The 15,895-nt window shown below is 42.2% G+C and overlaps 1 protein-coding gene across 13 annotated transcripts in view; it reads left to right on the top strand.

Annotated features, from left to right (window-relative positions):
* Znf131 (zinc finger protein 131) overlaps positions 1-15,499 on the top strand; it is a 35,310-nt gene extending 19,811 nt beyond the window's left edge. For 4 of the 13 annotated variants that reach the window (XM_037209419.1, XM_037209421.1, XM_037209418.1 and 1 more), the window contains exons 5-9: positions 1,974-2,061; positions 2,845-2,894; positions 4,079-4,761; positions 11,658-11,788; positions 13,664-14,903. In XM_037209419.1, the coding sequence (XP_037065314.1) occupies positions 1,974-2,061; positions 2,845-2,894; positions 4,079-4,761; positions 11,658-11,788; positions 13,664-14,347 (1,636 nt within the window). In that variant the 3' untranslated portion in view covers positions 14,348-14,903. The other 9 variants (XM_028885398.1, XM_028885399.2, XM_028885394.2 and 6 more) reach the window with 7 other exon arrangements.
* Positions 15,500-15,895: the final 396 nt, after the last annotated feature.

Here is a 15,895-nt window from a genome sequence, read left to right on the forward strand (position 1 = left end):
CATAGACATAAATGTAGACAACACATAAAATATAAAAAGGAAAGATTTAGGGGCTGAGGAAATGTCTCAGTGATTAAGAGCACTTGCTGCTCTTGCGGAGCATCTGGGTTCAGTGCCCAGCACCCACGTGGTGGTTCACAACCATCCCTTTCATTCCAGGAACAACATTTCAGGAGATCTTTTTCTCCCTCTGACCTCTGCAAACACTGTGCATGCATATGGTATACATACATACATGTAGGCAAAATATTACATAAAATGAAATGAATACGTGTAATAAAAACTGTAAGTAAATTTTTGTTGTTTTTTAATTTTTTTATTTTTATGTGTGTTAGTGTTTTTGCCTGCATGTATGTCTATGTGAGGGTGTTGGATCCCCTGGAATTAGTTACAGACAGTTGTAAGCTGTCATGTAGGTGCTGGGAATTGAACATGGGTCCTCTGGGAAAGCAGTCAGTGCTCTTAACCACTGAGTCATCTTCTCTCTAGCCCCGTAAGTAAATAAAGTATGCAGTTTTAACATATTCAAAACCATGATCACTTTCAAGTTAATGAATATGGCACACTCTGTCGTGTCTTCAATTTGTAGTCCAGTCCTCCTTTCCCAATCTCAATGACCATACCAATCTACTGTTACCATAGCTCATTAACATTTTCTAGAATTTTATATACATATATGGTAGGTACACACTTACCTAATTTCATTAGTTTTGAAATTCATTGATACTGTGGTTAAACATTATCTTTATCTACACTACACTCTGAAACAGGACAGACTTTGTTTTCAAACTGTTGTGTATATAAACAACCTTTTAAACAGATCCAAAATAGAGTTGTCCATGTCTTTGTTTATAGAGAGATCCATGAAAAGTTATTTCAAAATAATATTCTTGTTTCTGTATTATCTTGGCTTCTGGTAATTTTTCTCATAATTACTCTTTATCATTAGTCACTCTGATAATCTACCAGTAGGGACATTGACCTACCTAATCCATTCAGTTTTTCTCATGTTAGGCTTATTTAAGACTACTATTAACAGAATTTGAGTAAACATCATCTGCCTACCTTGTACTTAACAGATTGAAGGCCACCTTCATTAGGGACACAGGTTGACATTGCCTGCAGTTCAGAAAGAGTGTTTGACTCTATTTTTTTTCTTTTTTTTTTTTTTTTTTTTTCGATTTTTTCGAGACAGGGTTTCTCTGTGTAGCTTTGCGCCTTTCCTGGGACTCACTTGGTAGGCCAGGCTGGCCTCGAACTCACAGAGATCCGCCTGGCTCTGCCTCCCGAGTGCTGGGATTAAAGGCGTGCGCCACCACCGCCCGGTGAGTGTTTGACTCTTGCTGTAGTTTTTGGAAGGCTGTCTGAAAGGCGATCAGTCAGTTTAGTCATTCTTATTTATCACAGACACCTGAATAACAACTGAATGGCAGTTGTCCATGTCTCGGTCCCAGGTTCTAAAAGATTTAATGGTCCTACCTCCCGCATAACTCCTGGGATGTAAAATACTGTCTCCAGGCCCTGGGATTCCTGCTTTCCCTCCACCCCCAAAATTAATGTTCTAGTATAGCAGCTCTAACTTATTCTTTTCTATTCTTTAGTAATCTGCTCCTACCCAGAATTTGCACAGGAAATGTTTCAAGAGCATTTTTATTTAGATAAAAATTTAGAGATCCGTTATGTGTCCCACTTGGCCTCACGCGTGCCATTACAAATGAGCTGCTTGGTCCAGTGGTTTTTATTATGACGAAGATGATGGTGTCATTCTAATAAGAGAATCCAGATGACTAAACTAGATTAGGTTTTAATCCTTGAAGCCCATATTTGACTACCTCCTGAAAGAGATACCTACTTTGTTCCAGAGTTGCTATTGGGGAAAAAAATGATGTCAAAAAATATTCAGGGCAGAATCCTAAATTTTCTAATTAGGTTTACATAAGCTTCCCATCCTTTTTGTCGTCCTCATTACTCAGGAAGCAGCTGAGAAGAGGTGACCCCTTTGTGGGGACAGCTGACCTTGATGACCAGCCTGCCTTACTCAGATATTTGGACAAGGAGGAGGTGAGGGCAGTAGAGTGGGGCATCCTTTTGAATCAGTGTTTGAGGAGGTTGTTGTAACAGTTTGCGTATCAGTGTCTGTGGCATAGGAAGCATGAGACCAATACCTTCCCATTATCCAGTTACTGTCGTGCTTTTGTTATCAAAAAAAAAAAAAAAAAATTGATGTAGCATTTTCAGCCTGTAGCGAGTCCAGGAAACCAGACATGGTGTTCATGGACCACAGTCCTGAGGCCTTGAAGCAGCTGATCAGACTGGAGCAGCAGAAGAATGAATAACCCGAAAAGGTCATTAGGGTGAAGCCACCACACAGCTCCCAGATCAGTGATCTGTGTAGCAGTTGTGAGACATCTTCACAGTATGACAGCCTCTTAGGAGGTGGCAGAAGTCAGGCATGAAGTCTACATCAGAAAGAGCGTCTTTTACGAAGACCAGTTTGTGACGATGAATGTATTAACACATTCAGAGTGTTGGCTCTTGTGTAACAATGGCATTCTGGGCAAAGAGGGCTTGCTTGTGTAACAGGCTGCTTCCACCAACTGATGGCAGTTAGTCTTATTAGAGGACAGCCATTGTTGTGGAACTCTAAATGAGCTGTGATTGCAGCTTTGGAAGTAGGTGTCTTCGGTGTGCCGTTCCTTTTAAGTTAGCTCACCAGATAGTTAAGTCACTGGCAACAGCCTGTGTGTCAGTAAAAATATAGCAAGATAAGTCCTGAGGAATGTCTGCCAGAGCTATGGGACAGCCTACCAAGTACCGCCGCTCTGTCTATTTTGGCTTTCATAGATGCCGTTGAGGCTGAGCACCTGCAGCAGAAAGCCAACTGCTTTGTCAAAGTAAGCATTTCTTCTTGACTGACCAAAGATACTTGTTGGACACTTCTTACCATATCAGTCACAAAGTCTGGTTGAGTCAATTCGAAATGAGGCTTTCAGACTGGAGGACTTCAGCTTTCCACAGGTTGGGTATCACTTTCCTAACGTGACCAGCAGCATGCTAATTTCTTCTTTTCTTGTAGCTGTGACGAGGGGCTTAAGTCTAAAACAGCAAATCTTTGACTGGAGACCGCCTCCCTTTGCCCGAGTGCCTTCCAACTTAGTCTCCACGTGTGTAAAGAGATTTTTGCTCCACCTTGAATTTTGTTTTTCCTTAAAGCAACTGAAATCAGGATAGAGGGGAAGAGAGAAGGTAGAGACAGGGACGGTGACAGACTGCCATAAGCTAAGGCACATTTTCATCTGGTTTCAAGCATCCTGGAAGCTGCATGTTTCTTGCCCAGCCATTGGTGTTTTTCAGCCCATGTAAACACCTCAGTCACTCCTGAAATCATGTTTCGGGTTTGGGGGCTCCCAAAAACATTCTAGATTAGGATAACAGGTTGATGCCTTCTGGCTTGTTTCAGGTTTGATTTGCAGTGATTTCTTTTTAAAGAGCACACCCTGGACATTTGATGTCCTGTTGTCACAATACTGTATCTCAGGCTTTCGTATATTTTAACATAGAGATTGGCAGTGGGGAGGCAGAGTTGGTGGGCCTGTGGCTAAGACTTTTTACGTTGTTTTCTAGAAATTCAGTAACTTTAGTTCTTACATTTTAACCTGTGATCCATTTAGAGTTATTGTTTATAAATGGTATGAGTTTAAAAGTTGATGCTTATTTTCTAATATATACACCAGATATTCCAACACCACCACTTTAGAAGAGTGTCTTTCATTATTGAGTCACTCTGAACAATTTTTTTTCCAGAAGTTAATTTCATAGTTATTTGTCTGTTTTTGGACTTTGTTCTGTTCTGTTAACCATTGCATATCTATACTTTGACCAGTATCATTGACTTAATACAGCTTTTAGGAAATCTTGAAATTGACCAGTATAGGCTGCCCAATTTTGTTTTCTACCTTCCATATAAATTTAATTTTTTTTCAAAGAAGTCTTCTATGATTTTATATAGTTTTTTAAATTTTTATTTTCATAGTTTTTCTTTTTTTTTTTTTTAAAGCCCTTACTTTATGTATTTCAGGAACAAAGAAAACTCAGCTCCATTAGAGGAAAATACCACAGGAAAAAATGAGGCAAAAAAAAGAAAGATTGCAGAAACTTCAAATGTTATCACTGAATCGTTGCCATCTGCAGAATCAGAACCTGTGGAAATTGAGGTGGAGATTGCGGAAGGCACAATTGAAGTAGAAGACGAAAGCGTGGAGACTCTGGAGGAGGTGGCTTCTGCTAAGCAGTCTATAAAGTACATACAGAGCACAGGTTCCTCGGATGAGTCCGCTCTAGCACTGTTGGCGGACATTACCAGCAAGTACCGCCAAGGTGACAGCAAAGGACAGATTAGTGAGGACGAGTGTGCATCTGACCCCATAAGCAAACAGGTAGAAGGTATTGAAATTGTGGAACTTCAGCTGTCACATGTGAAGGACTTGTTCCATTGTGAGAAATGTAACCGTTCGTTTAAATTGTTTTACCATTTTAAGGAACACATGAAATCACACTCCACTGAGAGTTTCAAGTGTGAAATATGCAATAAAAGGTATCTCCGAGAAAGTGCGTGGAAACAGCACCTCAGCTGTTACCACCTTGAAGAAGGTGGGGTGAGTAAGAAGCAGAGAACTGGGAAAAAAATCCACATATGCCAGTACTGTGACAAACAGTTTGACCACTTTGGACACTTTAAAGAGCACCTTCGGAAACATACAGGTAATTAGCAAATACTTGAAATACTTGACGTCTGAATCCTGGTTTTCCCTGTGTTTTCTGATGAGCAGGGTACGTACATGCCCATTTCTTGAAATATTTGATGCTTTCCATGCAAATCAGTGCCAACCTTGAAGATGATTGTCACTCTTGTATGTCTTGCCCTTTTTTATATTCTTTAAAGAAATATGTAAAAAAGTGCTGGGCGGTGGTGGCGCACACCTTTAATCCCCCCAGCACTCAGGAGGCAGAGGCAGGTGGATCTTTGTGAGTTCGAGAACAACCTGGTTTACAGAGCGAGATCCAGGAAAGGTGCAAAGCTACACAGAGAAACCCTGCCCCGAAAAACATAAAAGTTTATTTGCTAAGTACCATGAATTATTAAATCCTAACTATAACATGACTTTATTCTATTTTTGTTTCCCATGTTAATATGTTACATAGATAGACATTTATAAGCAATCTTAACATTTATATTTTTCCTTTTGGGGGGCACATTTAGTTGTCTTGGGAGTGTGTGCTGCATTCTGCAGGTGTTTTGTGGGCATGTGGGGCATGGCTGGTGTGCACCTGCGTGTGTAGAAGCCAGAGCTGGATGAGTCTTTCCTCAATATTGCTTTTCAACTTTATTTTTGGAAGCAGTCTCACTGCACCTGAGGTTAATCAAGTCAGCAAAGCTTCAGGGATCTACCCTCACTCCTCACCCCTAGCCAGATGCTGGGGTTTCGTACCCACACTGCCATTCCTGACTTTGTACATGGTGTCGGGGGTACACACACACATCTGTGCAGTAGGCACTTTACTTCCAGTAGTAATAATATATTCTTGAGCCAGAAAAAGATAGTCCTGTGTCTGTCACCCTCCACCTCCCTAAATGGCAAATACGTCAGGACTAGTAGACAGCCAGGGGAGGTGGGGCGTCCTCTGTTCTGAGAGCTGTGCCACTCTAGAAGAGGTCCCAGGAAGCCTCTCTTTGTGTGTCATTTCTCCATTCATTTCCCCCCCTCCACTGGATTCCTTGTCCTTGTTTTAACTCCGCAAGCATTCCTTGCTAGATTTCCTTAGTCAAGCACGGGACCTCCTACCAGTGATACTCTAAACCCCATATATTCTAAGCAGTTGTGCCCAAGTCTTGTTACATGTAGTAAGGAAGGCATGGAGTGTTGATACAGAAACAGAACATAGGTACACATACCATTCAGAATCTTTGGTACTAGGATTTGCACAGCTACTAGTGTTGATTTCTTTCTTCTTTTTTTAAAATAGCTGTATCTCACTGCGCAAAGTCACTTGTAGTACACTAATTGAAGTTGAGGAATCAGGGTTCAGAAAACGGGTTGTTCTTCAAGGTCCAGCCCCAATGATGATGACTCACAGAAAAAGTAGTGTGGAAAGGGTTTTCAAGTAAAAGAAGACACAGTCCTGAGGAAAGCAGTAACGCCAGTTGTGACTGGAGTTGGGTCAAAGTAAAGGGGGGTCCAGAGATTGCTGGGCCCCTGGCGCCGTGAGTGGGCACTGAGAAGGGACTTTCCATCTGTGGATAGAGGGCTAAGAACTTAGGTTCCCTGTCTCTCGAAAGAAAGGATGTGAGATAACAAGTAACTTAATTAGCTTTACTAGTTAAATTCTAGAGCCACATGCTCACCGTAGGGTCTGTTTAGTACAGAAGCAAACTGAGCTTTGCCTTGTAGGCGTAAATGTGGAAGCAGAAGGGTCAGATTTCTGGTTTCGAGCAGTGATTGGCAAAGTAGATGGATGTGAAATAAAGCCTGCTGGCTCTGATGAGGAAATCTTTTGGAGTATCTAAAGAATGGGAAACTGCCAGGGTCGGCAGGATTTGGTGAAAGACAGTGATCTCTAACTTTGTGTTGGTGTGACTGACATGAGCCAGCGAGGGCTGAGGACAATACCAGATCCTTGTGACAGATACATTTGGAAAGGAACCTTGAGGTGACTTCAGCATATTGTTAAGTAGTTGTTCCCTACTTTCCAAGGAGAATCAATCAGAAAACAAAAATGGCAGTTACCAGTCTGATGAACACGGTGACTCACTTTATATTGAGGCCCTTTGTTTTCACTAAGGATAATGGTACACTTCCCACAGACCTGACAGATAGAGGAGGGTGGAAGCACTCTGAAGACTAATAGTCTACATGTCTTTTTAAAAAAGCCATGCAGTGGTGGCACACGCATTTAATCCCAGCACTTGGGAGGCAGAGGCAGGTGGATCTCCGTGAATTCAAGGCCAGCCTGGTGTACAGAACCCAGTTTCAGGACAGCCTGGGCTACACAGAGAAACCTTGTCTCAATCCCCCTCCCCCCCAAAAAAAAGTCATCTGGCTATTTCTAGATTTCACCAGGCTTATTAAACTAATTATTTAATAGAAACAGCTCAAGTGGCATGCAGTGGAAAGTGATTCATTCCTACTTAGGATAGATCTCTTAAAAAGTAGCTACTGGCTTAGAGGGATAACTTAGCTGGAGAGCATTGCTTGGTCATACATACAAAGCACCTAGCACTACCATTGGGCCAGGGCAGGGTCAGTAGGTCAGTGGTGGAGAGTGTTTGCCTCTAACCTTCAGGCATATCCCTTGCATTATCAAGTGACTGTAAGCACATACTTCTGGGAAAAAAGAGCAAGCAGCAGTTCATACCTTTCATTTAGACTCATGCTCCCTTTTTCTTTTCTTTTTTTTTAAAGCAAGTTCTCATTAAGTAGCCCAGCTGATCCTTTTGCCTCAGCCTCCCAAGTTCTGGGATTGCAAATGAAACACTTAGAAGGATTTAGTTGGGTTTTTTTTTTTTACTGTGACTACATGCTATTTTAGTACATGTCACTGTAGCTCTGAGTAAACACAGGTTTTTGCTAGAGTTTACCAAATGTGACATTGCAAACATCCTTGTACATTTGTCTTTATACACATGTTCATGTGATGTACTTTTAAAGGCTTTTTATTGCATGTATTGTATGTATGCCCTCGCCACCACGTGAGTGTGGGATGAAAGAACAACCTTTGGGAGTCAGTTCCTTCTGCTGTGTGGGTTCCAGGGATTGAACTCAAGTTTAGCAGTCTTAGCAGCAAGTGCTGAGCCGTCTTGCTGGCCTATGCAATTTAATTTTTAAGAACAGAATTGCCAGGCTAAAGAAGTCTTGGCAAACATCAGATTGATTTTTTTTTTCTCCCTCCATCCCTCCCTCTTTCCCTCTCTGCATACAAGTGTACTCTGTGTGTGTGTGTGTGTGTGTGTGTGTGTGTGTTTAGCATATGTCTGCATGGGTTTTTGGATGTCACATACATGTGAGTAAGTGCACTTCTGTGTTAATGTGCTGTGGAAGCCAGAGATCAACTTCAGGTGTCTTTATCTACCTTAATTTTGAGACAGAGTCTCTCACTGACCCTGAAGCTCCCCCACTCGCTGGCTGCTCCGTGGAGCTACCTGTGTCCACCTGCTGCCATATCACCTCCAGGGCTGGAGTTACAGCTGTGCTCTCCCACAGCTGGGTTTTTAGGTCAGTGCTGGGACTCCAAACTCAGGGCTTCCAGCTCGCACTGCTGACACTGTACTGAGCCATCTTCCTGAGCCCTTCACATTGTCTTTCTAAAAGGCCATTACATTGTATGCTTATAGATTGCATTGGTATTGAAAAATTATACACTAATGAAATATAATCATTCTGTTGAGCATATTTCTCAATGTTTCTTGAATTAAAAAGAGTTCCTGTATTAACATTAATTCTAGATAATTAGGTGTTACCTAGTATTTTCTATTGGGAGAAGAACATGTGACTTGGTAACTTGTGTCAGTCAACTTGAGTATTTTTGGTCATATCCAGAAGGTCTTGCTGGGGTAGCGAAGCCTTGGATGTCCTGGTTCTGTTCTCTGTAAACACCGTGCTGTCTTTGAATCCCTGTCCTCTCCACAGTTCTTGTCCCTCCACTTCCAACCTTTCAGCTCTCCTTCCCCTCCAGCTTATGTTTCTCTGACTTCCGTCCTAGCGTGAACCATGTCCTATCTTTTCCTGCATGGAAGGATTCTACTTGTATTTACAAACAGCCTCCGAGTGGAGTCATTGCAGCTGTTCTGTCCCTGTGAGCGAGAAGTGCTGGAGAAAATGCCTCTCAGACCTTAAGTGAGGCAGTGTCTTGTCTTTTTCTCATTGCTTCTCCACATTCCTGCTGGACCCGTTCAAGACCCTCCTCTTCACTTTTGCGTTTTTACCCATGCCTCCAACACCTTGTTTTTTCTTTAAAGACCAGTGCTGAATCTTACAATTTGAACCATGTCCATCTTTATTCCAACCCTTCTTTCCCCTTGCCCTGCCTTCTCCCACAGAAAGTCAACAGGCGGTGATTTCTTGTTGATTAGAAATCTCTTCCAGTCCTCTCTCACCCCCCCCCCCTTTTAAAGAGTGAGTATGTGTATGTATGTTTCTGGAGATGGAACCCAGGGCCTTGTGCATGCTAAACAAGCACTCTGCCACTAAGCCTCATCCTCAGCCCTACTTGTAGGCTTTCTTGAAAGAACTCTGTACTGTTCTTACTGTGCTGCTTCTCATTAACCCCTCCATTCTGGCTAAGCCTGGCCCCTGGTCACACTGTACGCCGGCTACTCTTAAGTTTCCCTGGTATCATTTGGGAGTTCCGTTTCCACTGTTAGCTCATCTACCTGCTGTCTTAACTTGCGGTTTCCGTAGAGGGATTGTGTAGTTATATAACACACTGAGAATTTTGATCCATCTTGGAAGTATTCGTTGCCACTGAAAATGATCCCTTTATCTATATATCATTCTGTATCTGGCTTCAGAATTGTCTATACAACTACCTCTTGGGAATCTCTGTTTTGAGTGCCTTTTAAAATTTCATTTTTTTTTTTTTTTTTTTTTTTTTTTTTTGGTTTTTCAAGACGGTTTCTCTGTAGCTTTGGAGCCTGTCCTGGACTAGCTCTGTAGACTGTTCTGGCCTCGAACTCACAAAGATCCGCCTGCCTCTGACTCCCAAGTGCTGGGATTAAAGGCGTGCGCCACCACCGCCCAGCTTAAAATTCGATTTCTTAACCTCACTCTTTTAAATATGTGTGGAAGTTTTGCCTGCATATGTCTGCACACAGACTAGAAGGCATCAGATCTGGAACTGGAGTCAGTAAATGTTTGTGAGCTGCTATGTGTGTGCTGGGAACCAAGTTTGGATCCTCTGGAAGAGCAGCTGCTGAGCCATCTCTAGCCTCTCTTGGTTTCATGTGGCCTTGAATTCAATAAATGTATTGTCCAGGATGACCTCGTACTTCAGATATAACTGCCCCACCTCCCAAGTACTGAGATTACAGGTGTGCTTCACCACACCCAGTTTATGGTGCTGAGGATTAAACCCAGGGCTTTGTGCTACTCTGCAAACAAACTGAATTCATGGTCCTTTCCTGCAGCCCCACTGCAGACTTCATGTGCACTCCTGCACCCTTGGTTCTTCATTCCAGGTGGCGTGCTGAGCCTGAGACTCGTAGTTAGTTACTCTGCTCTGCGGTGCTGTGCTGGGTGCTCTGAAAGTAGACTTCCTCGGCTCCTTCCGCTCCAGGCAGCATTGCCCTGCTTTACCCTGCTGCAGCATTGCCCTGCTGCAGCATTGCCCCGCTTTACCCTGCTGCAGCTTTACCTTGCTTTACCCTGCTGCAGCATTGCCCCGCTTTACCCTGCTGCAGCTTTACCCTGCTTTACCCTGCTGCAGCATTGCCCTGTTGCATTATCCCTCAGCACCCTTTTTTAGTAAGTCTGTAGTGCTTTGAATTTATTCTCATGAAAAAGCTCAAAACAGCCGCTTATTTTGTTTGTTTTTAGTTTGGTTAGAGACAGTCTCACTATATAGCCCTTATTGGCCCAGAACTTACCATCTCAGCCTCCTGGTGCCAGGATTAAAGGCAGTCACCAACATGCTTCAGTGCCTGTTGCCCAAATTTGCCTAAATTTGTCTCAAACTCAGAATCTTGTGCCTCAGCCTCTCCTAAGTACTGAGACTATGGATCTGCACATTTATGTCTTTATTTTTTTTTATTGTCATCACCTAAAGTGTGATCTGGTACATGGTAAGTGCAAAAAAGAAAAAGATTTTTAGGGAAAAGATAATTCTATATTTCCATAAAGCAGAGATTGATCATGATTTTTGTCTAAGGGAAAAATAATTTCAAGTGTGCCAAAGCACAAGTTATAAATTGTGTTCCCCTTCTTAAGGATGTGTTAATTAAGTCAGACATGTCTATCATGCCTATAGTTGTAGCACTCGAAGCTGAGGGGGAAGATTTTAAGTTTAATTCCAGCATGGGGAGCACAGTGAGACTATTTAAAAAAAGAAAAGGGGAAAGGAAACCCATGTATGGTGGCTCCTGCCTACAATCTCAGCACTGGAGAGGTGGAGGCACACTCAGAAGAATGACTATGAGTTTGAGGTCAGCTGGTATACATGGCAAATCTTGCCCTTCACCCTACACACACGCACACGCACGCACACGCACGCATGCATGCGCGCACACACACGCACACTCAGGAAGATGAAGATGAGCTGGGTATAGGGGTACACACTACACACCTTTAATCCCAGCACTTGGGAGCAGAGGCAGGTGGATCTCTGAATTGGAGGTCAGCAAGGTCTACAGAGCGAGTTCCAGGACAGCCAGAGATACGTAATAGAGAGACCCTGTTTCAAAGAAGACCATGATGACTAGGACCTTCAAGTTAGCCACAGGTGTGCCTCAGTGGTAGGTCATTTTTCTGGCATGCATGAAACCTGTGATTCAGTCCCCAGCACTGCAAAAGAAAAAAGAAAAAAATTAATAACCAAAATGATGAACTCTTGTACTTGGGTTTGCTGATATTCTCAATTTATCAATGTCTTTTTATTTCTTACAATAGGTGAAAAACCTTTTGAATGTTCAAATTGTCATGAGCGGTTTGCTAGAAACAGCACTCTGAAATGTCACCTCACTGCGTGCCAAACTGGAGTAGGGGCAAAAAAGGGAAGGAAGAAGCTGTACGAATGCCAGGTATGTGGGGGGTGTGTTGTTCTCACACAGGGAACTAATGGGCAGTCCTTAGAGGTGCAGAGTAAACAGTCCTTGACTCACAAGGTTGACGTAGAAGTTCTTGACTTGACAGTAGTGCAGAGAGCAGTATGTGTTCAAACCCCTCTTGCTTGGAATTTTGAAATCTGACCTTTTCCTGAATCAGTGATACCCGGTAGAACGTTCTCTTAGGACACTGGGCAGCAGCAAGCCTCGGCTTCCCGTTAACCGTGCACTTACGGTAGTAAACAAAACGGATACTCTCGTGGCTGAGTCCAGTATGTGGCTTCAGAACAGCTATGAATTTGGACAAAAACAAAACTGTAAAATTCAACACGAAGGGTTTTTGTTTGGTTTTTAACTTGCCCAGCTCCTGAATGTGAACTTCGTAGATGTTGGTGTCAAAGGGTTGGACATGCCTGTTTGTGCTACTCTAGTGTCTGGTGGGTTAGGTGCAGTAAGTGCACTTTTGATACAACAGCGCAGTGGTGAATCACTGTGCAACTCTGAGTGTCATCAGCACATAAAACCTCAGAAAGACTTGGGAATAAATAAAGAAAAAGCTACTTACTTTGTATGGGTTATTAGAATTTGGGTGGGTGGGGGGCATGCTTTCTTTTTTTTTTTTTTTTTTTTTTTTTTTTTTTTTTTTTTTTTTTTTTTGAGACAGGGTTTCTCTTTGTAGCACTGGCTGTCCTGTAACTGTAGATCAGACTGGCCTTGAACTCTCTGAGATCTGCCTGCCACTGCCTCCCAGTGCTGGGATCAAAGGCGTGTGCCATCACCGCCTGACAGGTTATTAGAATATTTTTGTTGTTTGTTTTTATTAAACCCTAGATGATCAGTGTTAATAACAATTGTCCTAAATAGCAGTCTGAAACTACAGTAGTGCTTATGGATGTCCAGGTTTAAAGACAGTCTGTCATAGCCCAGGCTGGCCTCAAACTCACTATGTAGCAAGGATGACCTTGAATTACAATCTTCTCATGCTCAGGTGTGTGCCACCACATCTGTTTTTTTCGAATAATTGGTTTGGGTGTTTCTATTTATTTACTTATGGCAGTGGGCACACATGCTGCAGTGCATGAAGGTCAGAGGACAATTTGCAGGAGTTTATCCTCTGTGCATCCTGTGGGTTCCAGACGTTAAACTCAGGTGCCCAGACTTGGTGGCAAACGCCTTTACCATGCGCAGTCTCACCTGTCCACAGTTAGTTATTATTCTTAACCATAGGAACAACCATTAGCATCTGGGAGGACAGAGAAGGCAGACAAGATACAGCTGTGTCTCCATGATTAGTATATTTTTGTCCCAAATAATGTAGTGGGTCTAAATCTTGAAGCTGTGGGAGAAACGATGATATTATTACTTTATATTTGATACTTAATGGGAGCAATGCTAAAATGTTTCCAGAATCTAGTAAATTGTTAGTTGTATGGGCTGAGAGAGCAAATGAAACCAAGTGTGTGAAATAGCTTTGCACTAGGTATACTGGAAACTATATTCAAAATATTTTTGTAACACTCACTTTACCAGGATGGGTGATAGTGTTTTGTGGGGTTTTTTTGTTTGTTTTTCCGTACTGCGGATTAAACCCAGGGCATCCCGTATGTTAGGGAAATACTCTTACTACTAAGCTATACAGTCAGCCCATGTAGTATATTCTTTGTGGGTTTTTTTCTTTTGGGTCATGTTTATCGGTGCTCAGGATTAGAGCGGATGTAGTGCCTTGTTTGTGTTTGGCAGGTTCTTCACTTAGCTAACTTCAACGCCTTAGTATATTTGATGGAGGATAATGTATTCACATTTACTTCAGTTTGATATGTGTTATTAACATCCTCTATTTGGTGATTTCAGGTCTGTAACAGTGTATTTAACAGCTGGGACCAGTTCAAAGATCACTTGGTAATACACACTGGAGATAAACCCAACCATTGTACTCTGTGTGACTTGTGGTTTATGCAAGGAAATGAATTAAGAAGGCATCTTAGTGACGCTCACAATATTTCAGAACGTATAGTGACTGAAGAGGTTCTTTCAGTGGAAACACATGTACAGACTGAACCAGTGACGTCAATGACTATTATAGAACAAGTTGGGAAGGTGCATGTATTACCACTGCTTCAAGTCCAGGTGGATTCAGCACAAGTAACTGTGGAACAGGTCCATCCAGATCTGCTCCAGGACGGCCAAGTGCACGATTCACACATGAGCGAGCTTCCAGAGCAGGTCCAAGTGAGTTACCTGGAAGTGGGTCGGATTCAGACTGAAGAGGGCACGGAAGTGCACGTGGAGGAGCTGCACGTGGAGCGGGTAAACCAGATGCCAGTGGAAGTACAGACTGAGCTGCTAGAAGCTGACTTGGATCACATGACCCCCGAAATCATGAGCCAAGAGGAGAGCGAGCCTAGCCATGCAGATGCTGCTGAGGCTGCCATGGAGGATCCCGAAGATGCTGCGGGGCTAGAGACCACCCCAGGAGAGTGTTCCCAAGCTGGAGAAGCAGAGGATGACAGGACGTCTGTGCCAGTTTTAGAATGAAAGAACAATTTTTAAATTTACAGTGGGGTAAACTGATGGGCAATGTGACCTTAAGCTATCAGATAAGTGGACCAAAGTTATACTATTTCCTGTTGTGCTGAACTGTTTCTATGGAAACAGACTGATGTCCTTCCTTCCAGTTAATGCCACAGAGTGGGAATATTTCTCATAATGAGTGAGAGCTTTGAGAAGTATATTTCTGGTAACTTAAATGAATTATATTCTTATTATATAGTTGGGTACGAATGCATCTATTTTCATTGTGGTAAGGGTCTCCGTATTCTCTTCCCCAGGTCATGTCCTTCCTTAAATTCTTTGCATCTTATAAAACCATTAGGATACGTCTCTTTGTATTCTAATGCATGTTAGGAAATCGAGTATGTAATGTAGGCAACACAGGCTGCATGAGGGACGTGCATTGTTACTGTGCAGTTAACGTTGGGGTCTGGCTGGCTTTATTTTGAACAACTTTGTCTGTCCAGTGGTTGCAAATGCTGTCTCCAAAAACAAATGGTAGTGGCAGAATTCCTAGAATGTTTAAAAAAAAAAAAGAAAAAAAAAATCACCCTTGTGCCTTTTCCAAAACCAACAAAACTTCTTCGGTAAAACACCTCTGCTTCTCTGAACGTGTGTTCTAAGGAGCAGTGTAAACTGCTCTGGTACTTGGTGTTTCTGCTTAAGGACAACTACCAATTCTTTTTCCTTTAAGTTACATTGAAAATTTTTCATTTAACGGCAGCTGAAGGGCCATTTTCAATTGGAAAAATTCATTTACATCTGTGGTAAACTTTATTTTGATGAGAAGTTGCACTAATATTTTACCACCAGATGAAAAAAACAGTTAGATGAGCATCATTTTAAAATTAATGTATTTAAAATAAAGTACAGAGGAAAAGTATGTATATAATATATCAGGCTTTGTTTTGAATGGAATCTTTTTCCCCAATCCTTAATGTAAAGATTTTGTCTATAACTTTTAAAGCCATACAAATAAGAGTGCTAAACTGTGGACTTAAAAGTAGGTGTGTAAATATTTTTAATCAGTATTACTTGGAAAATAAAAATATAACAACCACAAAATCAATATGCTATTTTCTTTACCTGTTAAATACTGGGAGATATTTACATTTTAAAGTAAACTTTAAAATTATGTGTTTGTGACTCTTTTTTCTTTTTAATTATTTCGTTATTATTTTATGTGTGCGGGTGCTTTGCTGTATGTATGTGCACCAAGTGCATGCCTGGTACTTCCAGAAGCCAGAAGATTCGTGGAACTGGAGTTAGAGATGGTTGTGAGCTGCCACATGGGTACTGGGAATCAAACCTGGGTCCCCTGGAAGAACAGCCAGCATTTTTAACCACTGAGCCATCCCTCTGATCTTTTTTTTTGTTTGTTTTTGTTTTTCGAGACAGGGTTTCTCTGTGTAGCTTTGCGCCTTTCCTGGAGCTCACTTGGTAGGCCAGGCTGGCCTCGAACTCACAGAGATCCGCCTGGCTCTGCCTCCCGAGTGCTGGGATTAAAGGCGTGCGCCATCACCGCCCGGCTCC

This window comes from Peromyscus leucopus, chromosome 11, assembly GCF_004664715.2.
Source record: "Peromyscus leucopus breed LL Stock chromosome 11, UCI_PerLeu_2.1, whole genome shotgun sequence".
Taxonomy (NCBI): domain Eukaryota; kingdom Metazoa; phylum Chordata; class Mammalia; order Rodentia; family Cricetidae; genus Peromyscus; species Peromyscus leucopus.